This window comes from Leishmania infantum, chromosome 16 (assembly GCF_000002875.2).
Source record: "Leishmania infantum JPCM5 genome chromosome 16".
Taxonomy (NCBI): domain Eukaryota; phylum Euglenozoa; class Kinetoplastea; order Trypanosomatida; family Trypanosomatidae; genus Leishmania; species Leishmania infantum.
The window spans coordinates 440,238-463,517 of NC_009400.2; the positions used below are offsets into that span (position 1 = coordinate 440,238).

At 61.9% G+C, this 23,280-nt stretch overlaps 9 protein-coding genes and 1 non-coding gene across 10 annotated transcripts; 3 read left to right on the forward strand and 7 right to left on the reverse strand.

Annotated features, from left to right (window-relative positions):
• Positions 1-2,407: 2,407 nt before the first annotated feature.
• On the forward strand, positions 2,408-3,520 carry LINJ_16_1150 (conserved hypothetical protein; the record flags this gene model as incomplete). Its single annotated transcript, XM_001464562.1, has 1 exon — positions 2,408-3,520. The coding sequence occupies one exon, from the start codon at positions 2,408-2,410 to the stop codon at positions 3,518-3,520; it is 1,113 nt and encodes a 370-aa protein (XP_001464599.1).
• A 3,852-nt stretch (positions 3,521-7,372) lies between these two features.
• Positions 7,373-7,846, forward strand: LINJ_16_1160 (conserved hypothetical protein; the record flags this gene model as incomplete). Its single annotated transcript, XM_001464563.1, has 1 exon — positions 7,373-7,846. One exon carries the CDS (start codon positions 7,373-7,375, stop codon positions 7,844-7,846), a length of 474 nt encoding a protein of 157 aa, XP_001464600.1.
• Positions 7,847-8,525: 679 nt separating this feature from the next.
• LINJ_16_1170 (tyrosyl or methionyl-tRNA synthetase-like protein) lies at positions 8,526-9,239 on the forward strand (the record flags this gene model as incomplete). The annotated part of the gene is made up of 1 exon (XM_001464564.2): positions 8,526-9,239. The coding sequence occupies one exon, from the start codon at positions 8,526-8,528 to the stop codon at positions 9,237-9,239; it is 714 nt and encodes a 237-aa protein (XP_001464601.2).
• A 367-nt stretch (positions 9,240-9,606) lies between these two features.
• On the reverse strand, positions 9,607-9,678 carry LINJ_16_tRNA1. The gene has a single exon. It is a non-coding gene; the product is annotated as a tRNA-Gln (tRNA).
• A 430-nt stretch (positions 9,679-10,108) lies between these two features.
• Positions 10,109-12,040, reverse strand: LINJ_16_1180 (conserved hypothetical protein; the record flags this gene model as incomplete). The annotated part of the gene is made up of 1 exon (XM_001464565.1): positions 10,109-12,040. One exon carries the CDS (start codon positions 12,038-12,040, stop codon positions 10,109-10,111), a length of 1,932 nt encoding a protein of 643 aa, XP_001464602.1.
• Positions 12,041-13,209: 1,169 nt separating this feature from the next.
• On the reverse strand, positions 13,210-13,563 carry LINJ_16_1190 (hypothetical protein; the record flags this gene model as incomplete). Its single annotated transcript, XM_003392344.1, has 1 exon — positions 13,210-13,563. The coding sequence occupies one exon, from the start codon at positions 13,561-13,563 to the stop codon at positions 13,210-13,212; it is 354 nt and encodes a 117-aa protein (XP_003392392.1).
• A 961-nt stretch (positions 13,564-14,524) lies between these two features.
• On the reverse strand, positions 14,525-15,253 carry LINJ_16_1200 (conserved hypothetical protein; the record flags this gene model as incomplete). The annotated part of the gene is made up of 1 exon (XM_001464566.1): positions 14,525-15,253. One exon carries the CDS (start codon positions 15,251-15,253, stop codon positions 14,525-14,527), a length of 729 nt encoding a protein of 242 aa, XP_001464603.1.
• Positions 15,254-17,340: 2,087 nt separating this feature from the next.
• LINJ_16_1210 (hypothetical protein, unknown function) lies at positions 17,341-18,801 on the reverse strand (the record flags this gene model as incomplete). Its single annotated transcript, XM_001464567.1, has 1 exon — positions 17,341-18,801. The coding sequence occupies one exon, from the start codon at positions 18,799-18,801 to the stop codon at positions 17,341-17,343; it is 1,461 nt and encodes a 486-aa protein (XP_001464604.1).
• Positions 18,802-19,746: 945 nt separating this feature from the next.
• LINJ_16_1220 (putative 60S ribosomal protein L39) lies at positions 19,747-19,902 on the reverse strand (the record flags this gene model as incomplete). Its single annotated transcript, XM_001464568.1, has 1 exon — positions 19,747-19,902. One exon carries the CDS (start codon positions 19,900-19,902, stop codon positions 19,747-19,749), a length of 156 nt encoding a protein of 51 aa, XP_001464605.1.
• Positions 19,903-21,080: 1,178 nt separating this feature from the next.
• Positions 21,081-22,691, reverse strand: LINJ_16_1230 (coatomer delta subunit-like protein; the record flags this gene model as incomplete). The annotated part of the gene is made up of 1 exon (XM_001464569.1): positions 21,081-22,691. One exon carries the CDS (start codon positions 22,689-22,691, stop codon positions 21,081-21,083), a length of 1,611 nt encoding a protein of 536 aa, XP_001464606.1.
• Between the last annotated feature and the right edge of the window lie 589 nt (positions 22,692-23,280).

Genomic DNA, 23,280 nt, shown 5'->3' on the forward strand with positions numbered 1-23,280 from the left:
TGTGTAGTTTTTATGCGTGGGGTCGATGCACACTCTCACGTGAGAATCGCCAATGCACATGGAGGGGTACCCCCTCCTGCTCCATCATCCCCGACCCGCCCCGCCCACCTTTTTTTCTTCTATGTTTCTCTGTGTCTGTCTGCGCTTATCTTCTCCGCCACCTGATGTACAGCAACGGGTGCAACTCCGCACCTTCGTTCAGGATCACTTTCATGTACGTATATCTCCCTGTCGCGTCCCTCCCCCTTCCCCTTCCTCTCTCAACCCTTCATCTTGCGCTCATCGCCATCGGACCTGCTCTTCCCTCTCATGACTCTGCTTTTCACAGATGCCGTTGAGGGAGTCGCTTTCTTTTCTGGGTTTGGTTGGCGTGCGTGTGCGTGTGTGTATGTGTGTGTGTGTGCGCCTCCGCCTTTCCGTTCTCTCTCACGTCTCCTCTCGTGCGCCCTGCGAACAGAAAAGCAAGACGGAGAGAAGTGGATGGGGCAACGGAGGGAATGGCATCAGCAGAAGCAGCGGTGGAGCAGGCGGGCAGTTCTGCGAATCTGAATGACGCAGAAAACCAGGCCCGATGCACTCAGAGACATGCGCATGCGTGTGTTGTTTCGTCTTCTCTCTCTCGCCTTCTTGCACGCCTCCATCTCTCCCTCCCCCATCAGCTGCACCGTCCTCTCACAGACCGAAGCGTTCTGCCTCTCACGCTCGCCCACCCCCTGTCTCCTGCGCCTCGATCGCTTTCTGCGTCTGCTAACCTATCCGCCTCGGCTTTTTCTTGTCGCTCTCGTACTTGTCAAGCGGGCTGGGCGTATCTCATCCCGTGGGAAGAACGCGTACCCACCCCATCTAAAGAGGCGGGCAGGGGAAAAAGGGGAAGAAGGGGGGGGAGGGGAGGACAGACCACACGACAGGCGAACTTGTCTCGTGGAATGTGAGCGCGTGTATCTTCGACGGCCGTCTTTCATATGAAACAACAGTGTAGGGCACCGCACACGCCGGCACACGCAAGGCAGGTCGTATGCCCAAGGATCGGCGAGACGAGGGAGAGTAGGCATGCACGCGTTGCGGGTACGCCACACAGTTGCGTGCGTGCCTGTGTGCGTTTTGCCCTTTCTTCGTGCGCACTCAGCCTTTACCGCTGCTCCGCGCGAGCAGTGAAAGTGTACGGGTGCTGGAGGCGCACTGCCTTGTGCATCGCCCTTCTCACAGGCGAGCGCGGTCGATCCTGCTCTGCCGCAATGCTACTCCGTTCGCTTGCTCGGGGATCGACGTCGAGCGTTGCACAGCACAGGCTGCTGGGTGTGGCCACGCCGCTGCTACGATGCCACGCCTCGCACCATCTTCCTCTTTTCCTTTCTCCTCCATCGATGCGTCACTCGCGGGGCCCATGCTCTCTTTATTTCACAAAGAGAGTCCCCGCTTGCTCGCTCGCCCACCCGCGGTGTAGCCGAGTTGCGTGTACGCCGCTGCCATCGCCTCCTTTCCCTACGCCATCGTGTCCTTTTCCTTGCCGCCTCCGCCGGGCACCTCGCTTTTTCACGTGACAGAGGGCGGCGGGCGGCGGGAGGAGGGCCAACAACTTACAAGCAAAGGCAGCGGCTGCCCGCTTCTTCCGTGTTTTGCCGTTAAGCACACCTCCCTGACGCGCTGCCACTCGCCCCCTTCTCTCTTCTCGACCTCCTCCTGGCCACGAAGAGAGCGGAGAGAGAGGCTTCTACTTCGCCGCTGCGTTTCTCACACACACACACACACACACACACACACACACACACGCACACACACGTGTACGCGCACACACAGAGTCCTTTCCTTCGCCACGGCAGGCTATTACTTCTTTTCGACTTCTTTGGGTAGTTGAGGTAGGTGGGGTGGGCTGGCACTGGCGTCTTCGACCCTCGTGTCTCTCTCCATCTTCGCATTGCCGGGCCACACGATGCGGCGTCTTGTGAGCAGCACCCATGCCTCCGTGTGCGGCGGCACTGGTGCCGAGGCGACCTCTACCTGTATGGCGATGATGGAGGTATGCGACGCGCTCTACTCGGGTAGGCGGCGCCGCATCACGCTAATGCCGTTCTCAGCAGCGGCGGCGACAGCGATGACCGCAGTCGCCATGCCGCAGCGGACGTTTTGGTCTGGGCCGCCAGGCAAAGACTTCCTGAGCCATTTCGTGCCATCTAGCAAGCCTACCAAGGTTGTTTCACCGCTTGAGTCGCTGCGGCCACCGGCGCCGCCCTCTGCATCGGATGCACGGCCCTTCGGTTCACTCAACCGCACCAACAGCATTCGCCGCTATGTGAACATCAACGCTGCAGAGGCCGCCCCCAGTACCGCGGACAGCGAGGAAGAAGCTGCGTCTTTTGAGTCCACTGCGTCACCGTCGAAAGCGACCACAGCGCCGGCACCGCCACGTATGGAGCTCTCTCGGCTGCTTCACCGCTATCACAGCAGTTCCTCGACCGTCTCTGCGCCCGCCACCACGTCGAGCAATGAACTCCCTGGCACTCGCCGTGAGGAGGGTCTACTGCCACCGCTGCCGCCGCCGCCGCAGCAGCAGCAGGCAGCTGGTAATTCTACCGTGGCCAAGGCGCAGGCGGCCATAGCGGCAGCAGCGGCATTAAAGCGTCACGTAAACACCTCAGCGTCACTGACCGCTTCCAGCGCATCAAGCACGCGGCCGGAGGCTGCCGATGGCGCCGCGGGCAGTCCCACGCATGGATGTAAAGCAGCAACAAGTCAAGCGTGCCGTGCGTCTAGTAGCAGCAGTGACTCACGGCATCACGTACAAGTGTACAGGGAGCACTGTACCATTGGTTGGTCTCCGGACGAATTCTACAGCGTAGTGGCCGATGTGGAGCACTACTCCGCGTTCCTGCCGTGGTGCGCGGGGTCGGAGGTGCACACGACGCGCCGGGTGCGGGTGCCACGCGATGCACGGCGTCTCCCTCCGAGCCCCGCCGCCGCCGCATCGCCTCTAGCCACAGGCTGCGAGGCGGCTGAGTCGGAGCTCGTCGATGCGATTGAGATGACCACGACGCTGACCATCGGCTTCTCCTTTCTCAAGGAGCAATACACGTCGCGCGTGACACTCTACCCGGGACGCAAAATTGTGGCGGCTCTCTACGACGAAGAGGACGTCGATGTCGAAGCAGCGCCGCAAAACACCAGCAGGGCCAGCTCGGCGGCCGCTGCACTTTCCCGCGACAGTAATTCCGCGCTAGGCACGGGCAGCGGCGACGGGTTCGTGCTCTCCTTCTTCAGGAAGGCGGCGTCCACGGCAGGGGTGGCGGCCAAGCGGTCCATTCTCCGGCACCTCCGGTGTGAATGGGAGTTCGCCCCGGTGGAAGGGAAGCCGAACACGGTGGATGTGCTCTTCTTCGTATCGTTCGAGTTCAAGAACCCGATGTACCGCCATCTGATCATGAATAACGTTGTGGGTCTCATGACTCGCAGCTTCGAGCGTCGCTGCGAGAGCCTGTATGGGCCCCCGTCGGCGACGAAGGTGTCGCTGCCGGTCCTGTCCTGAAGAGACGTGTCCATCTCATAATCCCGTTTTCTGGTTCGCTAACACACTGAATATTCGTTGTTCCGGCACCGCACGTGTTGCGTGGGCGCTCTTGAGGATGTGCGCGAGCGGGCGTTCGGATGACACGCACACACGCACAGCATAGCGCCATGGCGCATGCGCAAGAGCAGGGGGGGGGGCGATTGAGTTCGTCCCGAGGAGGAAACAAGGTAAGGTGCAGCCCCTGCGGTGAAGTTGTGTCAGGGATTCCCACACGCTGGCGGCGTCTCTATCTCGGTGCGGGAGTGTGAATACCAAGGTGCTCGCTGTCGGCTTCTTCATTGCACACCACCCTCTCTCTTTCTCTTTCTCTGTGTGTGTGTCTTCTGGTGCGTACGTGCCATGCTGCATGCCAGGCAGACACCCGCTGATCCCTCGTGACCACTGCCCATGCATGCCCTGTTTCGTGTTTGTTTCACCCACGATCATCATCAGCGCCCTCGCCAGGTCGTGCTTCTCTTCCTCCGCCTGTGGCGCTGAGTAGTGGATGGCATTCTTTAAGCTCGTTAAACAACGAAAGGAAAGCATAGGCATGCACGCATCCTCTTGCAATCTTGCGTGTTGCCCTTATCGCTCGACGGATGCCTCTCTGCACCCTCTTCCCGCGGATGTGTGTGCGTGTGCGTGTGCGTGCACACAGGTGGTGAGGTGGGTGGGCGTGGTGGGCACGCCGGAACATGTGTGTGACACTTCAGTCGCCCTCGGTGCGCTGCCCATACGCACAAAGTGCTCTACACTCTCCTTGCCTTCTAACGACACCCACACACGTGCGATCCAATCCGTTTGTGGCTCTCTGCCTCTTCCTTGCTGGCTCGTTCAGTCCTCATGCCACCCCACCCCACCCCTCCTCCATCGGCCTCTCTGTGTCTGCGTGTGTGCTCAGTCGCGCGCAGAACGGAGATGAACCTCCCCCAACACACACACACACACACACACACACACACACATGTTTACTGAGTGCATAGTCTGTTGCTGACGTGCGCCCTACGGAGCGTGCAGTCGTCTGCGTGCGCGCGAGCGTCAGCGGCTGTCAACCATGCCTGCGTCGTCTCAACAGGCAGGCCGGCAGCGCCACCGGAGCTTGCAGGACGGACTGGTGCGCGACAGCAACGGCCGGCGGGACGTGGCCATTCACCGGATCTACTCCTCCGACTACCACGCACCGACGTGTGCTGGGCTGCCGCATCGTCGTATGTGTTCTCGCCCTCGTCGTCTTTGTGCTGGACGTAGTAGGACAGCAAGTCACCTACCGCCGGGCCACCGGCATGAAAGCGGTCACCTACCGCTCGGTGTGGCAGATCAAGAAGACGAGGTGCACATGGGAGAACGACAGAGCCACGGCAGGAGAACACCGGAGGGGCGGTTCTGGCCAACCCCCGCTGTCGTCATCGGCTTCAACCCTTTCCTCTTCGCAGCCGTTTACACCCTCGTATTGGACTCGCGACGAGCGACCAGCGCCAGTCGGGGTGCTGGCGCGCTGCAACCTGCTGCCTAAGCACGGCGCGGAGAGAGAGAGGGCAACGCGCTGCACAACGGCGGCGAGCATGGCCGCGACAGCAGCAACACCGAGTCTGGCTCCTTTCCGTACGCCAACTCGCACATCTCAAACAACGGACCAGTGAAGGAGGTGCCCCTCACGAGACCCGCGAGGCGCGGCGGCGCAAGCTGGATGGAGATCTGGTCATTTTCGACTCTCACCATGCTTATCTGTGCTGCCGTATGTGCCCTGGTGACCGGCATCATGGCGGCCTCGTACAACAACAGCGAGGTTAACGAGGGCGACGGCACGACACGCCTCACCGCCGGCTTTGCCTTATTCACTGTGGTCATGGTTATCGCCCTCGTCACGTTCATCGCGCTGGGTGGCCCAACCGAGGCACGGCTGCACCTCAGCTGCCCTCCCGCGGTGGAGGAGAGTCGGCTAACGGTGCTGCGTGGGGGTTCGGATGAAGAGGAGGCGCAGATGGCAACGCAGGTGCCACGGGCAATGGTAGAGATCGCGCCGCGACAGAGAAATGGTGCCGAGGCGAAAGGCAAGGGACGCTGATCAGCAGCAGGCCCCACCCAGCAGCCCCTATTACATGGACTATGCTGATTCCCAAGTCGCACAGGAGCACATCGGCGCTGGTGACACCGGTGGCATGAATGTGGCGCAGGACATCCTGATCGCGACGCCCGGCCGCCTCCCGCGGCTATCTCGCAAGCGAATGGCCGCTACCACTAGGTGTCCGCACAGCAGGCCCCTCTTCCTCCGCCCAAGAGAGAGAGCGAGTACACAGCCGACGCCTGCTACCAGCCCCCGCCGCAGCTCTCCCACGTCAGCGAGAATCCAGAGACGCTGGATAAGCTCAACAGAAGAGAGGGAAATGGGGGGGGGAGGAACACGCGTCCTCTTCTCCATCTTCTCGTCTGCGCACGCGCTGGCGTCTGCTTTCGTATGCGTGTGTGACAGGCGGTTCTTTGCGCGTCTTTCGCGACCCTTCCGAGCACAGGCACGCACAACTCGTGAGAGGGGATGCCCCGCCGCTGCGATCGGCGGTGCACTTCTGCCTTCTCCCTTTCACATTTCTGTCGAGCTCGTGTGCCACTGAGGGGCGGAGCAGCAGCAGCAGCAGGCGCTACATTTGGAGCGCGTGCGCGTGCCGTAGGACTTCGGCGTGTTCTCTCACCTGCTCGGTGCGTCTCTCGCTCTCCTTCGCCTTGACGCCTTTCTTCTCCGTTTGGTTAACTGGCTTCACTCCCTTGTGTGTGTGTGTTTCTCTCTCCTCTCGAAGCGAGACGAGTGCTACACGCTGCATGCTGAGTGCGCTGCCCACATGAAGGCAGCGCTGTCTGCCATTCTTGTGGGAGGGTGAGGATGTCTGCCTCTATGGTGGGTAGGCCCGGCTGCCCTCCTCCTCGACCCCTCGTCCCTCAACGACACGCGACCAGCCCCACATGGAGGGTCCTTTACGTACATCGACGATGCTATTCGACCTTCATGTCCACTTTCCCACGGGCACGCCCGCAAGCAGATGCACACACAGCCGCAGATCGCCTACCGCTGCGGCACCACGGATACACCCTGGCCGTCTAGGACGAACCGTCTGCCGTCGAATCGGGCCATGCGTGGTACGGGCTCCTCTTGTCCTTCCTCGTTCCTTCTTCCCATACGTGCGGCGCGGTCGGCGCCAGACGGACACTCCGGTGGGCTGCATGCCTTGATCCAAGCGCGCCGCGCTCAGAGCCGTGCTCAAGGGGCGGAAGCGGTGAGCTTTTGTGGTGTAGGCAGCAAGGTGTGGTTCAGGCGCGTGCCAGACAAGAAAAGACATGGCTAGCCAGAGAGGGCCATTGGCCGGGATGGACCGTCCTCCATCCATCCTCCTAATGGCGTGAGACGTCGCTCGGAGCTGCGCTGCTTCGGCCTTTTCCATCCTTTCCCGTCTTTGCCTTTACTCGCCACCCCTGCCTGCCCATCCAATCAACCGTGCCGGTGACTGGGGAGGCGCCAGGGTGATGGTGATGGGGGAGGGGCACCATTTTGGGAGGAGTCTTGAGAGAACGATTGGTAGTCGGCGGTGCTTGAATGGTGTACAAGTAGCCCGCTGCACGGCTTTCCTTGCCAGCGTCTCCGTTCTTCCTGCGCGCCTCTCTCTACCTTAATCGCCTCGCTCTGTCGCCGCCTCCCTCCTCCCTCTCCCACTCGTTGTTTTGCACTTGGAATGCGCGGATGCCGCCTCACTGGCGCACTTGCAGTTCTCCACTCTTTCTCGCCAACTGCGGAGGTGAAGGGGCGCACATATCCCCTCCTCCCTCCGCCTCTCTGCGCCTCACATGCGAAGGCTCTCCGGCTCGCCGATGGCGTCCTCTGCCCACGAAGCAGCTGACGCCGGCAGCGGCGACGTGGATATGGCGGGGGTGCAGGTGCTGGAGAGCAGCGTAGATTTCATGTCACTCTTCTACTGCCACCTCACTTCTTGTCCGCCGCACGGGCCATTTGTGTACTACGCCGCCATGACGCTTCTGAGGCGTGCGAAGCGGCGGTACGGCGCCAGCGGCAGCAACAGCGTCACGGGCGCGGACGTCTGCAGCGCCTATGCGTCGTGGAGTAATGACGCGATGGGTGCGGACGGCGCAGCTGCGGTTCTCCGCGCGCTGACGATCCCGAATGTGATGGCGCTGATCGAGAAGCGCTATGATACGTCACACTTGTCGAACTGGCCGCTTCTATACGTGCCGGCAGAGATACGCAGCGCGGATGTGGACGCCCTGATACAGCGGCGGCAGCAGCAGCCGCAGCAGGGGTAGTGAAACGCAGTTGTGAAACTGGTGTTAACGCCTTGCGGTGTTGTTGCTGCAGCGGAAAAGGGGCGCTGGGAGGGTAACGGCTGCGTTCTCCGATGAACCTTGCCGTGTGTTGCGTCTCTCTCCCTCTGCCTTCGAAGACCGAAACTAGAGTTGATGAGACCCGCACAGAAGACACAGGGAACGCAAAAAAAAAAGATGGAAGCAGCATTGCATGTGCGAAGGGAGAATGGCAGCGTCTCGTGCAGACCAGCCCCCGCCCACTTACCTCCTCCACCCCCCCTCGCACACACGCGCACACACTCCAACAGGCATAAGTAGCATGCCCACGCGTCCAGCGTTGCGATTCTTGCCCTCTGCTCGCTGTCCATGCCGCTCCCACCCTCCTCCAGCGTCATCTCTCACTCTTTCGCACTTCGTCTTCGCGTCTCACACTCCCTCTCGGCTTGAGTTGATGCATCACTCGCTCGCATTCCCTGCGCCGCGCTCGTGCGACGCTCGCTGACCGGTGTCGCTGCTGTGTCTTCTTGGCCTCCACTGATTGCCCTTCACAGTTGCTGGCCGCTTCCAACCTCTAGCTGATCACTCGACCGCACACTGTCACACGACTCTTCGGTTTTTCAACTTTCCCTGCCGTTACTCTCATCCTTCCCAGTAAAGTTCACAGACACGCCCACGCACGATGGCCTCGCATGCTGAGGGACGTCTGCTGCGCCGCTCGGTGCCCTACGTGGAGTCGTGGATCGCGGAGCTGACCCCCAAGCCTGTAGCCTCTGCCGCTGGTGCCGCTCCTGCTCCGAAGGGCAAGGCGAAGGGTGGCGCTGCGTCGACTGGCACTGAGAACGCCACGGCCATGTCGCGGTGCTGCTTCGCGGTCGGCAAGGTGCTGGAGGTGTCACGCCACCCGGAGAGCGAGAAGCTGTACATCGAGAAGATTGACCTCGGCGCGGAGTTGAACATGCTGAGCAACAACGAGCCGCGCACCATCCTCAGTGGATTGCAGGAGTTCGTAAAGGAGGAAGACTTCGTGAACCGCCTCGTGCTCGTGATTGCGAACCTGGAACCGCGCAAGATTGGCGGCATTCCGTCCGCTGGCATGGTGCTGTGCGCCTCCACCGGCGAGGACCCGCACGACCCCGCGTTGGCTGGTCAGGGGGAGCGCAAGGTGGTGCTGCTGGACATCCCGGAGGGGACGGCCGTCGGGGAGCGCGTAGTGTTCGAGGGGCACGACATGCCGTACGAGCCGGTTCTGAAGAAAAAGCTTGCCAAGAACTTTGAGGAGGTCATGAAGGACGTGTGCAGCAGCGCCGACGGCGTGGTGTGCTGGCAGGGGAAGCCTTTCCAGACCTCGGCCGGCGTCATCAAGGCATCCCTGTGCAACGCTCGTATCTCGTAACCACAGAATAAGTGGAAGAAGACGAAGGGGAAGGGGGGGAGCTCGTGTGTGCGCGTCGCGCGGAGAAAGCCGCACGCCCCTCCCCCCTCCCCCCGAGCACTACAGTTTTCGTCGTCTCCCTTTCAACAACCTGCCACTGAAATGAACCCCACACATCGAAGGCAACGAAGAAGTCTGCGCTGGCAAGACGAGTACGCGCGCGCTTCGGCGCTCGCACGCCTCCGTCCTTCTCTGTCGGGTTGGCGCCATCCATCTCTGTCCAACGCGACGTACACCACAGAAAAAAAAAGACACGCTCTCACCTCCGCACGCTTTTTTCTACACACATCCCTCCTCCATGCGCTGCCGAGGTGCTCGGGGAAAAAGTCACTCCTACCTGGACTCGAACCAGGGTTATCGGATTCAGAGTCCGAGGTGATAACCGCTACACTATAGGAGCGCTCGTTGAAACGGCGCCCGGGATGTGCGGCATGGCCCCTCCCCTACCGCCGACGCCCGGCCGGGACTAGGCGGGGGTTAGGCTGGCGTGTGCTGGCACCGAGGGCCTTTCCGGCGAGAGGTTGGGGGGGGGCTTTTTGGGGGGTGTTGTGGGCGTGGCTGGCCGCATTGTTCTGTGCACGGTGTGTGTCGCATCGGCGCCCTTCAAGTACGGGCGCGCGTGACGCACACCGCTTGCGGTGTGTGTGTGTGTGTGGCGTGCGCTTGGTCACGGGAGGGGGGCCGGGGACTCTCGTACTCTTTCAATGCCACGGGACGCCTAGGCGTCGCCGTGTCGGTGCAACAGCGAGGGCATACAGGAGCAACACATCGTAAGAGAACGAAAGAAGAGACTCGAGTAATCACGCAGCGCGGTGAGGTCGTGCAGCCGCTCAAACCATCGGCCGTTCCCACGAGGTCGTCTTGGTGGCGTGGTTGATGTAGAAGGTGCGACCAGTGCCGGGATCGACACGCGCCTCCCACGGTGGCGGCAGCGCAACCGCCCCACTCTGCATCGGCGATGGCGCGTTCGGCGGTGTCGGTGGTGGGGGCGCCTGTACCGCCGGCTTTGGCCTGGTCCAGCTCGTCTGCCGCGTCTTGTCATTGACGTAGAAGGTGCGGCCGGTGGCAGGGTCGACGCACGGCACCCAGTCGCCGTCACCGCAAGCCTCAACGTTTCCGCTAGACGGCCGCACCGCGGGCAGCGGTGTGGGCGCCACTGCCGGCCGCTCCCAAGACGTCGTCTTGGTTTCGTGGTTGATGTAGAAGGTCCGACCCGTGCGAGGGTCCACGCGGGCCTCCCACATCGCCGGCAGCGCCATCGCGCCACCGCCACTGGCATGGGAGCTGACGTTCGCGACGCTTGGCGGGGCCGCGACGCTCGGCTGTGGACGCTCCCACGTCGTCGTCTTCGATTTGTGGTCAACGTAAAAGGTGCGCCTGGTCTGCGGGTCCGTGCGCTCCTCCCAGCCGTCCGGTAGCGCACTGTTCAGCTGCGGCTGCAGTTGCGCCGCGCGCCACGCCTGCACCTGTTCCTCCAGCTCCAACTGCTTCTGTGGCCCCAGCGGGTGCTGCCACGTCGAACGCGTCCGCCCTGTGGTGTCCGTGTACGCGTAGTAGTGACGCTGCCGCGCTGCATCGTAGACGAGGGCCCACTCGACTGGCAGGGTAGTGGACACCATCGGCTCACCAAGAGACGCCGCCACGCCCGCGACACCGTTGGCGGTAGAGAGGGGTGATGTGCTCAACGGTGGCGGCATCGCTGATGGCGGTGAGGCGTGCTGCACCACCACCGGTGGGGACGTGGTGGTAGTGACGGTGTGCAGCGGGCCTGTCTCAAAGAATGAGGGCGCAGCTGTTGCTGTTGCTGTTGCTGCTGCTGCTGCTGCAGAGGCGGTGAAGGGCAGTGCCGGCACGCTCGCCTGGTCCTTGTCGGCGATGCCGCTGGAGGAAGCGTTGCTGCTACTTTGAGAGGTTGCCGCCGCCGGCTGTGGCCCGTTGGGTGGCGCAAACAATTCAGGCACCCTGGGCGCCGGAGGTGGGGCCACAGCGGCGGCTGTCGATGCTTTCGGCATCACGACCGTTGCACCGGTGCCGGTGGTCGGCTTCTGCTGCTGCAGGCGCATCTGAAGCGCCTTTAGCTCTGTCAGCGCGGAGACGGACAGGTTGCCCTTCTCCTGCTGCTGCACCAGCGCCAAGGCAGCGACAGCGGCCTCTGTGCTAGGCAGAAACGTGACGCCGTCGTGCTTCGCCATTGTCGCCACGCCGCCTGTTGTGCCGTACCGCGCTGACGCGTAGCCGAGCAGTTCCTCGGCCACCTCATCGCCCTCGTACACGGCAAACACAATCTCGCCACTCTCCCGCGAAGCGATCAGCTCCATCGCCGTGGAGAGGTATGCGTTGGGCGTTACAAGACAGAAGGCAAGCGCCCCGTGGCCATGTGGGGCGACAGCGCTGTTACCGCCGCTGAAGCCGCCTCCTCCGGTGGGCAGCAGCGACAACTGCAGCAGCTTCGTGCACAACGCGGCGTCAACCGGGGTGCCGGGGCGGCCGTGGATGCTCTCCAGCACGTGCGTCTGGAAGCGCAGGCGACGCAGGGTGGAGATGACGAACATGCGCGGCCCCTCCTCGAGCCCTTTAATGAGCGCAGAGGAGAAGAAGATTATACGGGAGACAAGGGCCGTCACTGCGGTGTCGGCACCAACTGGCTGCAGCAGCTGTTGCTCAATCGCCGTCATGAGCCGCTCCACCGCCGCCTTCACTTCCTCCTCCGAGGTGGGCCGGAAGCCGCTGAGTAAATAGTCGCCATCAACAAGAAGGTGCATGGTGCTGGTGATCACGATGAGCCACGCTGATCTACAGGGGAACGCAACGGCAGACGCAGTAGGGGACAGCACTCAGTGCTGCGATGACGGTGAGGTTCGACGATGCGCGTGAAACGGTGAAGAGAAAAGCAGTGCGCCGATGAAGGCAGAGAGAGAGAGGTGGGGGGGTGGGAGGGGGGAAAGACGCGATGCGAGCACGAATCTGTGGCGTCTGCGCGTGGGTGGACCAGCAACGACAGGGCACAGAGCAAACCATAAGAGGGATGGAGAGTGTGTGCGTGCGCTGGTGATGGTGGTGGTGATCGAGGGAGAGCAAGAGGCGGGGCAGAACATGCAACACAAACGCTAGTAGCAACGACGCAACAGAAACCGAAAAGGAAGGGGAGGGGAGGCGAAGCGAAAGAGGCGAGATATACCCGTCAATACCTTGCCGGTAGAGAGGGATGGCGTATGTGTGTGTGTGTGTATGTATGGAGAGGGGGTGGGGGAGGGGTATGTGTGTGCTCTGCGTCGCAGCACTGTCGCAGCAGGCGAGTTGGTGGGTCGGTGGTGGTGGATGGGATGATCGCAGGGGACTGGGTGCCGTGCTGCTGCTACTGCAAGTGAAAGAGAATACAGAGAGAGGGGGTGGGGATGCTTTTACGTTGGAAAGGACCTTCGAGCCACATGCTTGTGCCGTCAGGACCGTAAAGGACGAGGGCGAGCCAGCGAGGGGGTGGGGGAGGTGACAAATTCGGTGAAGCCGCGGATGAGAGCGGCACAAAGTCATGAACGCCTGCAAAGGAACAGGAAAGGCGCGCACACACGCACGCACACAGATCGGCCTGATGAGGGTGGTGGTGACGGACAAGAAGCACGCGACTGCTCGCACTCCCGTCATACCCTCCCAAACCGTGTGGGTGTGCGCGCCACGCCTTGACTGCCGCGCAACCGCCTGCGGGGGAGAGGGGCTGTTTCGAGTGTCGTATACAGAAGCAAAGTACGTACACACGACTCTGCGCGCTTCTCAGCAACGCATATGAACGCTCCGCATGAAGTTGGGCAGCGCTACACTTGCCTCTTCCGCCTCTCACTGGCCAGATCCACCACAAGCCAACGGTGTGGTGAGGCAGTGCAGGAGCACGAGGAACCGTTTCTGCTGTTGCCGCGTCGTTCTGGGGTCGTCGCAGCTACGCGTCCGAGTCCATTTCGCTCTCGAAGTCGTCGCTTTCGGAGTCGGCGCGGGCGCGTTTTCGCTCACTGCCGGCGGTCACTTCAACGGCGGTTGTCTTGAAGGGGTCCAGCCACAACTGCACCTCTTCCTCCACTGACTTTGCATACTTCTCGTTGATGAACAACATCTGCGCCGCCGGCGACGAGGCTGCGCTGGTGTTTTGGAAGAACACGGACACACTCCCTCGATTGGCGTCGGAGTTGCTGATCCGCAGCAGCATCTCAAGCGCGGACGGATCGCGGCACGTCACAGTTGCCCCGCGCTCCGCCTCCACACCCGTGAGCAATGCCTTCAACTGCACATCCGCCATGGCGCATGGGCACACTGGAAAGGTGGAGAACGGAAGTCGACGTGTGGTATGAGTGCTGTGTGTCGTAAGTTGAGAGAGAAGAAATGGGGATAAAGCGGTGATGGCGGCGGCGGAGGAGGGGGCGTCGGGCGGGGCCGTAGGACTCGCAGCACCTCTCCGCTGCGCTCCCATCGTTTCCAAGAGCCCATTCCATATGTGAGGTACTTTCCAACGCGTCCAGTCCGCGGCCGTGCAGCATCCGTCACACGCCCCCGCCATCCAGTGCGAGGCAGCCGCCAGACACGCGCGGTACAGCAGTGCGCCGAATCCGTCACCGCAGCAGCGCCCCTGCCGCAAGCTCTGCCCACTCCATGCTCCTCGGGCTTCCCCCCACCCTACCAGCAGGGCAGTCAGGGCTGGGGGTGGCATACACCTGAGTCACGCCGACACCCCGCCCATGATGTGGACGGCGCCAACGTGTGTGTCGTCGCAGGTCGCTCCGAAACAGAACAGAACGAACGCTGCGGAAGGAAGACGAGGGTTTGCCTTCTTCCACTCGCGTATAACCCGTACACGCCACACGCACGCTGTTGGACTCGCATGAAGCGCCTACATCGCCAGCGACCCCCTTCTGACCACAAGGGGAGACGGAGAGAGAGAGACAGATGCGTGTGTGTGCTGCGCGCCTCTCTCCAGATCACAGCAACGAGAGAGCGTCGCGCCCCGCGGCGATGACGGCACAGCGAGAAAGGCACATCGTCGACCGAGAGACCGAGAAAGAGAAGGCGTCGCCGAGACGCCACGGCTATGTACACAGAGGAAAGTAAACACATTACGGAAGAAGGAAGCACGTCGGCGAGAGAAGACTTCGGAAGCCGCACGGCTCAAGGATGCCGTGCGTGTATGCGGACGCGCATGAGAAGGAGGTTGAGGACGCTGAACGGTGGGCAACAGAGTTGTTGCTGCACGTGCCATCGCCAGATCAGCCTTCCTCCACGCGTTGGTTGAGAAGCTCTTGCCGGGCGGAGGCGAGGTAGCTTCGGATCTCATCCGCCTGCATCTTCTTGAAGCTCAGCGCCTGGTCCTGGCACAGCCACGAGCGATGCAGAGCCTCGTCAGCGATCATGTCACGCGTGACCTCGGGTTGCAGTTCAAAACGCCTTGCCTCATACTTCAGCTGACAGAGACGCGCGTGGCGGTACTCCTTCGCCATCGCCGCCACAAGGCTACCGGCATACAGTCGCTGCAGCCGCTCCACCTCCATCCGGTCATCCCGCTCACTTTCCTCCAGCAAGAAGATCTGGTAGAGCTGCCGTTGGATGTGCGCAAAGTATGCCAGGCGCATCACTCGATCCTCCTTTTCCGCCGCGGCGGCTTCCTGCGTCTCGCGCATCACCTGCCGCCGCCGCGCCGCAATCCAGTGTTGCCCTTCGGAGTTTTCAATCTGCTTGCGGCACCGGGGCTCCTCGGCGAAGGCCAAAGAGCGGCGGTGCAGCACCTCCAGCACCTGCATCACGTCGTGGAGAAAGTGATGGTAATCTTTTTGTATGCCCCAACGCCACAGCGCCTCCTCCTCCATCAAGCTAAGGGTGTTCGCGTCGCGGAGGGCCGCCATGGCGGGGAACAATGTCTTTTCCTCACCCAACACCATCTGTATCAGCTCTTCCTGCTCATGGCGCACGAGCTGCTGCCGAAGCTCGCGCTCCCACATGGCCAGCTCGCATATCAGCTGCTCGTACTTGGTCGTTGGCGTTGTGAGCTGTTGGGCAGCGGCGGCGGTTTCGTCGGCGGAGAGACGACAGTGGAAAGAGTGACAGAGGCATGCAAAACAGCCGCTACCATCTCTTGTGCCTGTATCCGTGCTCCCTGCAGTGGCGCTGCCGTCGCCGCTGTGAGGTGACTTGTCCGGCACAACACAAGTGCCGGCGCTTTTCAGGTTGTGGCTGAACGCCTCTCTGCCTTCCCGTGCGCACAGCATCGAGGGCAAGGTCGGCGACGCCGTGTCAAGGACTGCCGGGGAGCTGTGGCCCTGTGATTGCTGCGGCGAGACGCATAGCACCGCCCAGCCGATCTGAGCACGTCTGTGTGCTCGAGGGATGATGGTGGGAGGGGCGTGACCAACGAATAGAACGAGGGCGAAGTCAGCAAAACAAGAACGGCGCTGCGACGCACAGACGGTGCCGACGCACGAATGGGCGGCGTGCGTGTGTGCGTGTAGCGGAGGAGCCGATCTGACGTGCAGAGGAGCACACAGGCACGGCACAGAGAGTCGGAGCGGGAGAGAGGACGGGAGGGGTGAAGGCGAGATGTGTTGAGAAGAGGACGAGAGGAGGACGCTGAAGAGCGACTGAGGCGGGCACGGGTGCATAGAGTTTGCTTCGCTTGCCCCTCTCCCCTTCCCTCATTGCTAGGGAGGCCGCCACCCTCTCTCAGCTCTTTCACTGTGGCTGCTGCGCAGGTGGCCCGTGCTCCAGCGGCGGAGTCGCAGCCGGGAAAAAGCGCACCCCATCACGACTTAAGACAGGGCACGTCTGCAGGCAGAGAGAGAGGCGAAGGAGCTCCCCCATGATGGGCGTTTACCGTGGTGGGAGAGAGGAAAGGATGTCTCAGCGGAGGGCACCTCATCGTGGGGCCAGATGAGCACCGCTACAACGCGGAGGTGGGTTTGGATATGCAACCCCGTGGGAAGTCCTGCACGACGAGTGTAGAGGGGGTGACGGACCCGGCAACGACCTTCTTCCAGGTGCTTCTTCCCATGCACCGGGGCCGCTGGACTCGCAGCACCTCTCCGCTGCGCTCCCATCGTTTCCAAGAGCCCATTCCATATGTGAGGTACTTTCCAACGCGTCCAGTCCGCGGCCGTGCAGCATCCGTCACACGCCCCCGCCATCCAGTGCGAGGCAGCCGCCAGACACGCGCGGTACAGCAGTGCGCCGAATCCGTCACCGCAGCAGCGCCCCTGCCGCAAGCTCTGCCCACTCCCTGCTCCTCGGGCTTCCCCCCACCCCACCAGCAGGGCAGTCAGGGCTGGGGGTGGCATACACCTGAGTCACGCCGACACCCCGCCCATGATGTGGACGGCGCCAACGTGTGCGTCGTCGCAGGTCGCTCCGACGCAGCGCCCTCCAGGGTCTGGCCGCCGACATCAGCAGGAATACATCGCTCTGACCTCGCCACGCCGTGGGTGCCTGGGCCCTGCCACTCGTCAGCAGTGGTGCGGCGTTTGCCCGGGAATAGAGGGGCGGGGGGGGTGCTGGCCCGTGTGCGTGTGTATGCGAGAGATACCGCGCACTGCGGCACCCTCCTCTCCCGTCATCAGAGACGGGGGCACATTGTGAAGAGAGAATAGAAGGGCATATTGCCGATAACAGGCGGGCTGGGCGGTTTTGACAGGTGCGCGAAGGTTACGAGCGAAGCAGAGTCGATGTCGTTGCATCTCACACACGTACACACACACACACACACATACCGACAGAGTGGGAGAACAAGCGACGGATGATGCAGCGGGGAAGGAGTGGGGTGTGCGTGAGGCGACATGAAACTGAAACATCGACGCGGATGCGGAGGGGAGAGCGTGAGAAGCGAAGCCCACATCAGTCGCTAGGAGTAGTCGCGAAAGAAAAAGGCAGCAGAGGAAAGCAGAAAACCCAGCCGCCGCAGCAGGAGAGAGAAGTATAAAGCGAAGCGGAGGTGGGGGAGGGCCGGGAAGAAGATGCGTTCTAGCGACTATGACGACCACAATCGCAGTGAAGATATTCCCCACCCCCCTCCACACACACATGCACCCACACGGGTGTATCAGAGATATTTTCGCACTTGCACATCCACGATTGCGGCGAGGTGGGCTAGTAGCGCCATGTTGCTCATCGCCATCGGCTGTTCCTTCCCGGCGACAGACGCGGGTGGCGGCTGTACTGCTGCTGCAGCAGACTCGCCTCGAGGCCTCTTCAAGGCGCGTTCCGTGTCGTCGCGGTGCGCGTCTACGACGCGACAGTACTGCTTAACTTCGAGAACAGTATCGCGCACTTCTGCCACCTCCGCGAGGAAGAGACGGAGGTCGGCACGCAGGGCGACTGACGTGGCTGCAGATGCCATACACGACACAAGCGAAGGCAGCAGCGGCTCCGTGGATTGCCGGCGCTCGGAGCCTGTCCGCGGTGATGCTTCTGCTGCCGCGGCTACCAGGTACGAGAGGACACGTATTAGAGAGGCGCAGAGTGCGTTCCACGACTCACTGACGACGCTGCCATCGCTACACCGTAGACTGCCCCCATCCTGCGGCCGTGACCTCTTCGTCCCGATCGTCTCCGCCGCTTCATTTTCGATCACTGCCGGCGTTGGCACCGCTCTGAGCGGCCGTCGGTTGTCGTCGGCGCCGGCGCTGCTGGAACGGTGTCCTTCGATTCGTGCCGACCGCATGTGCGCTTCGCGCATGTGTCTGTCGGGTCTCCATAGCAACATTGCCTCCGCACACTCCTTGGTCAGCCTCATGAGCCAGAGCAGGAGGAGACTGAAGTTGTCCGCGTCAACGGAGCCGAGGAGGAGTCGGTGGGTGACCGGCAGTGGGCACGCCGCGTCCAGCACGCGGTACCGTATGAGTTGCGCAGGGGTAGGGAGCTGCAATGGAGGTGGAGAAGTTGGAGGTGCGTGCGGAACGTGTCCCGCCTCGCCGATGATCCGCGGCACTGGCACCGCAATGCTCGTTGGGAAGGACCACGGGGGAGGGTGCTGATCAGAGCACTCGTTGACCCTACGGGGGTCGTACGAGGAGGCGTGCACCTCACGCCGGGAGGCGTCGCGCCCGCCCTGTCTCATCGTCTCGGCTGCACTGGCGCTCTCATCAGTTCCCTTCTCGCTGTTGCTGCCAAAGTCTGACGGGGCTGTGGTGGCTGCCCACAGCTGCAGCAGCTCCCCCAGTGAGTAGAAGACCATGCCCGAGTGCAGCTTCAACAGTGATGACGCCGATGGCAGGGCAAACTCGCCTGTGTTGGCATCAGAGCCCGCCGACCCTTCTGAGATGGGCGAGCGACCGGCAACCAGGAGAGCGTTGTCTGTTGTCGCCGCGGCGGCGGCGGCTGCGCCTTCACGCCACCACGAGAACATACCAGCTGCAGCTTCCGCGAGGCACTGCAGCAGGCGACACTGCTCCTTGAGTCGCTGCTGCAGTTGCAGCTCTTCTCGGTAAACTCGCATGAGCTCTTGCTGCTGTGCGACGTGTGACATCGGAGCTGGTGGGGACGGAGGCAGAGGAAAGCTCATGTGATGATAGAGGAGGTGTGTATGTATACATGTATATGTGTGTGTGTGTGTGTGCGTGTGCGCGGTAGGGGAGGGGAGCAGAGGTGTGTCAAGGAAGCCGTTCAGCAGACACACGAGACCACGGAGGAGGCAGATGCTGGCAGGAGTAAGCAGAAGCCAAGTCATGAGGACGCGAGACCCCACGACCCACGCCAACAGGCACGCCCACGACCTCTCGGACGAAAGTTTTTTTTTTGGTGAGGGGAGTGAGTGGGCGAGCAGAGAGGGGTAAGAGCAGCCGCCGACGACAGCAACGGGTGCGCCGCCACCCAGGAAGGTGCGCAACAAAGAGGAGTGCATGGGAAGACATCATGCCGATCCTGTGTGCGGGAAGCGGCCACTGTGTGCGTGTGTGTGGGCGGGCGGGCGGGCTAGCCGCGTTACCTTTTCCTGACCTTTCCGAAAAGAAGATGAAGCGAAGAAACGAGAGAAAGAGGGAGCGCACGCGGGTGACTGCTCGCGTTAGCTCTGCCCATGAAAGGCGTGATGGCTGGGATCTCGCCTCATATGTGCCTGAGGAACAACGACAAGAGTGCGCGCAAGGAAAGGGAGAGCGAAGGCGGCAACCAACTCCCACACCGGTACACCGAAACAGACACCGATCCGCTGACACGCACACGACTGCACACGTGCAACGACGCAACCACGCACACCGAGTCCATCTACCAACCGCGTGCCAGCTGCCACCCCGAAATCGCGGCGGTTGTGCTACGCGTCTACTCCCTTCTTCTGCAGCTTCCCTTCATCAATTCAGTCCGCCCGCCTGCGTGCGCAGACGGAGGTCGGGGGCGACGATGTAAAGCACAGAGTGAGAGAGAGGGGGGGGGGGCATATACACACGCACGTACATGTGAGTAGAAGTGAGCGGGATGTCAGTGGGAATAAAAAGAGAGTCGTCAGTCGGTCTTAGTAGTTTAGCTTCGTGCGGCGCCAGTGGCGGCGCTTCTCGTTCCACTTGATGCGGTTGCCCGTGCGAAGGCGAATCCAGTACGGCACCGGCTTGTTCTGGTTCATCTTCTTCGCGTACTTCTTCTTCACAGCAAGGGGCTTGAAGCGGCCCATGATTGCGCAGTCGAAGGAATGAGGGAAGGGGGAGGTGCTGTGGACGGGAAGGTTGGGTTGGTGGGGCGTTGCTGAAGTGATGGGCCGCTACGCAGACACACACGCACAACAGCAGCAGTAGCGTAAATACGGCTCTCGCTCTCTGTTCCCCGGGTGAGTTGACGTGTGTGTGTGTGTGTATGTGTGTGTGTGTGTGTATGTGTGTGTGTCGATGTTGTAGAGCGGCGGAGGACGAGCGGGAGGGAAGCGAAGTAGGGAGATGATGCAGACAAGAATCCAATATATATATATACCGCGCCACATCAGAAAAAGGGAGGCGCATGAGGAGGGGGGGGGAAGGGCGCAAATAATAGGCGGCTACGTGCATGTGCGGCTGCCGCTGCTCTGAAGCCCCGCTGCCGCACAAGGCGAGAGGGAAGAAGGAAAGGGGCGCCTGCAAAACGTGTGAGGTGCAGCGCACGGAGAGGGCTGCATCGGCGTGTTGGGCGTCGAGGGGTGTGCGTGAGGGTTGTCGCCCCGCGTGCGCATGTGCAGACGCTCGTGCGCCGCCGACGCCTGCAGCTTGGATCTCACTTGGGCCCACGTCCTTGTTCTGTTGGCGCTCTGGAAAGGCCAACCCAACACCCAACACGAATACAGACAGACAACACACAGTCACCTCCTCCCCTCTCTGCCCTGCTCTGCACGCGCGCCATCTTACAGAAGGCCACGCGCGTAAGCTCGGACGGCCATGCAAGGCCTGAGAGACGACGAAAGAGAGAGAGGGCGTAGAAGCACAGGCACTCTTACTCTAACTGGCACATCCGAGGCAAGTGACACCGCCCCGCACGCACACACATACACGTCGCCCTACGAGAGGGGGGGGGGAGTGGAACGGAGAAGGGGAAGGGTGGGCGGATGGGCACCGACGTGCAAAACCACACGTAAGAGAGGAAACCACCACCACACCGGCCACGCGCGCTGCGTCTCCAGCACATCGGGGGTGGGGTGGAGCACATCTTGACCCCTTTCTCCGCCTTTCGGTTGCGCCGCAAATCAGCTTCTCCCTGTCACCTCAAAGGATGTGCAGGGCAGTGGAGGGTTCCCCACCTGGCCGTTTGCAAGGGATCGTGACAGGGGACAACAATAAGCGCGCCTGCTGATGATAAGTGGCTTTCTCATGTGGGCGCCAGGCTTTTTTACAGCACCTGCACACTGTCACTCACCAAGCGCAACTGCTGGCTGAAGGGCACCGCGTTGCCGTTCTGGGTCGACACCACCTCCGTCACATTAACGTGCGCGATGCTGACCTGGGAAGAGAGGGCAACGCGGATTGGGAAGAAGAGCTCCTCGCCGTTGGCGCCGTGGTCGCTGTCCGCGGCGATCTCAATATTGCCGCTCGTATTTTGGTGACCATCCACGGCGTCGATCGTCCAGATCACGTGCTGGCCGTCCACCGCCTGGTACGTGCCTGTTGACGGCTGCACATCTTGCAGGCTGGCGCCGTAGAGAGGGATGACCAAGCGCACGGGCTGCAGCGGCCGCGTGTTCGGGTCGGCCAGCTCGTACTCGATCGTAATGCTGCTTGACTCTGGCCAGCACGTGAAGTTAATCGGTGCGGTGACGGAGGAGTTGGAGAGACGCCATCGAAGAATGGTGACCGGCTGCTGCACCGGAAACGGCTTGCCGTCCGCCATGGCGAGCACCTGGTCACTGGCGAACAGCGTCTTGTTCACCTTGGCGTGCGCGCGGAACGTGAAGGCGTCGCTCACCGGCGCCAACATGAGCTTGATGTGGTCCTGCTGCGGGTCTGCCACGAGGACAGTGAGCTCACCCTTGATGTCTATCGGAGTCGGCTCGCCCTCACGCTGCAGCGTTGCGCTCATCTTCTCTTCAACGGTAATGTTCACCGCCTCCTGCGGCACCATAGCAACCGGTAGTTCCACTGCGTTATGCCCCATCGCCACCGGGTCACTCGCCCCACCAAAGGCGTCAGGCGCCTGCGATGCCGTGATGCCCATCTCCTTCTGGATCTTGCTGCTGATGTCGGTCTTGCGTGCCTTGCCAAGACACATGCCGCTGCGCGGCGCTGCCGCCATCTTAAGGGGAGCGGATGTGTGCGAGCTGATCGTCGCCGAAGGCGCCGGGTACGCCGTCTCCATGCCACCACCGCCGCCGGTGTACAGGCTCATGTTGCCGCCAGCGGCAGAGCTGCTGCCGAAGCCGCCGTAGTTCGGGTCATCAGAGCTGATGCCGCCGTACACGCCACCAGTCGGGCCGCCGCCAGCCATGCGCCGCTCGCGCATCTTGCGCGCGTGCTCGGCCGTAATCTTCTTCGCCTCTGCCATTTGCCGCTGCTTCTCCTCGAGCGCCATGCGCTCCTCGTACGAGTCCATCTCGAGGTACACGCGAATCTGCTCCACTGTGCTGTTCTCGCGCTTCCCGCACACTACTACCTCGTCGAGGGCGAAGAAAACTTCGAAGGAGTGCGCTTCCAGCGAGGCCTCCGTGATGCCCTCCGGCACGTACTCGGGAATCAACCGACCCATGAGATGCAGCGTGGCAAGGTCCTCGACGATGTTGCTCTTCGTTGTCGTGACCAACACCAGGAAAAGCTCCTCGATGGGCTGGTAGACGTAGCGCACCGTGCCGGCGTCGATGTACGTGACCTGCTTGCTCATCGACGACTCGAGCAGCCGCGGGAAGGCGGAGAGAAGACCTTCGATGCGGACGCGGCTAATGTCCGTGAACTGACGCGCAAGCACGATGCGGCCCTGCTTGTTTACAACTCCGGCAGAGATGACGGTCATCTTCGCGACAGCCTGCAACCAGGGAGGGGTGTGCGATGCAGGAGAGAGGCCGAGAGAAAGGAATGCGACAGCGAAGGGGGGAGGGAGAGAGGCGTTAGCCCATCTGATGATGACGGCGGTGGCGATGGTGGCGATGATGTGGGCGCTGCCAACGAAAAAAGAGGAAGCGACAACGAACAAAAAGGGAAGCTGATGCGATGCACGGCTGCGACGGATGCTGCGGCCCCGTTGTTATTGCCCCCCCCCCCCCAAACATGCAAGCGTGCACATGTGGTGGCGGTGGACAGGGGAAGCGAAAAGTGGTGGTGTGGGGGAGGGAGGAAGGGAAGGAGAGGGGAGACAGGAGAAAGATAAGAGCATACCAAGGACGCCAACACGTAGGGAGAGGGAGCTATGCATGGGGTGAGCTGCCTGCTCTTACCTTAACGACACGCCACGCCGCGCTTCCTCCTTTCGCTTTCACCATCGACAAGGGCCATGCACACACAGGCGCCCTTGCCTTCCATCCAAAAAGAGAGCGGCGGCTCGCACCGTGCATCGGGGTAGAGGGTGGGTGGGCGGGGAGAGACAGAGACAGAGAGAGAGGCGA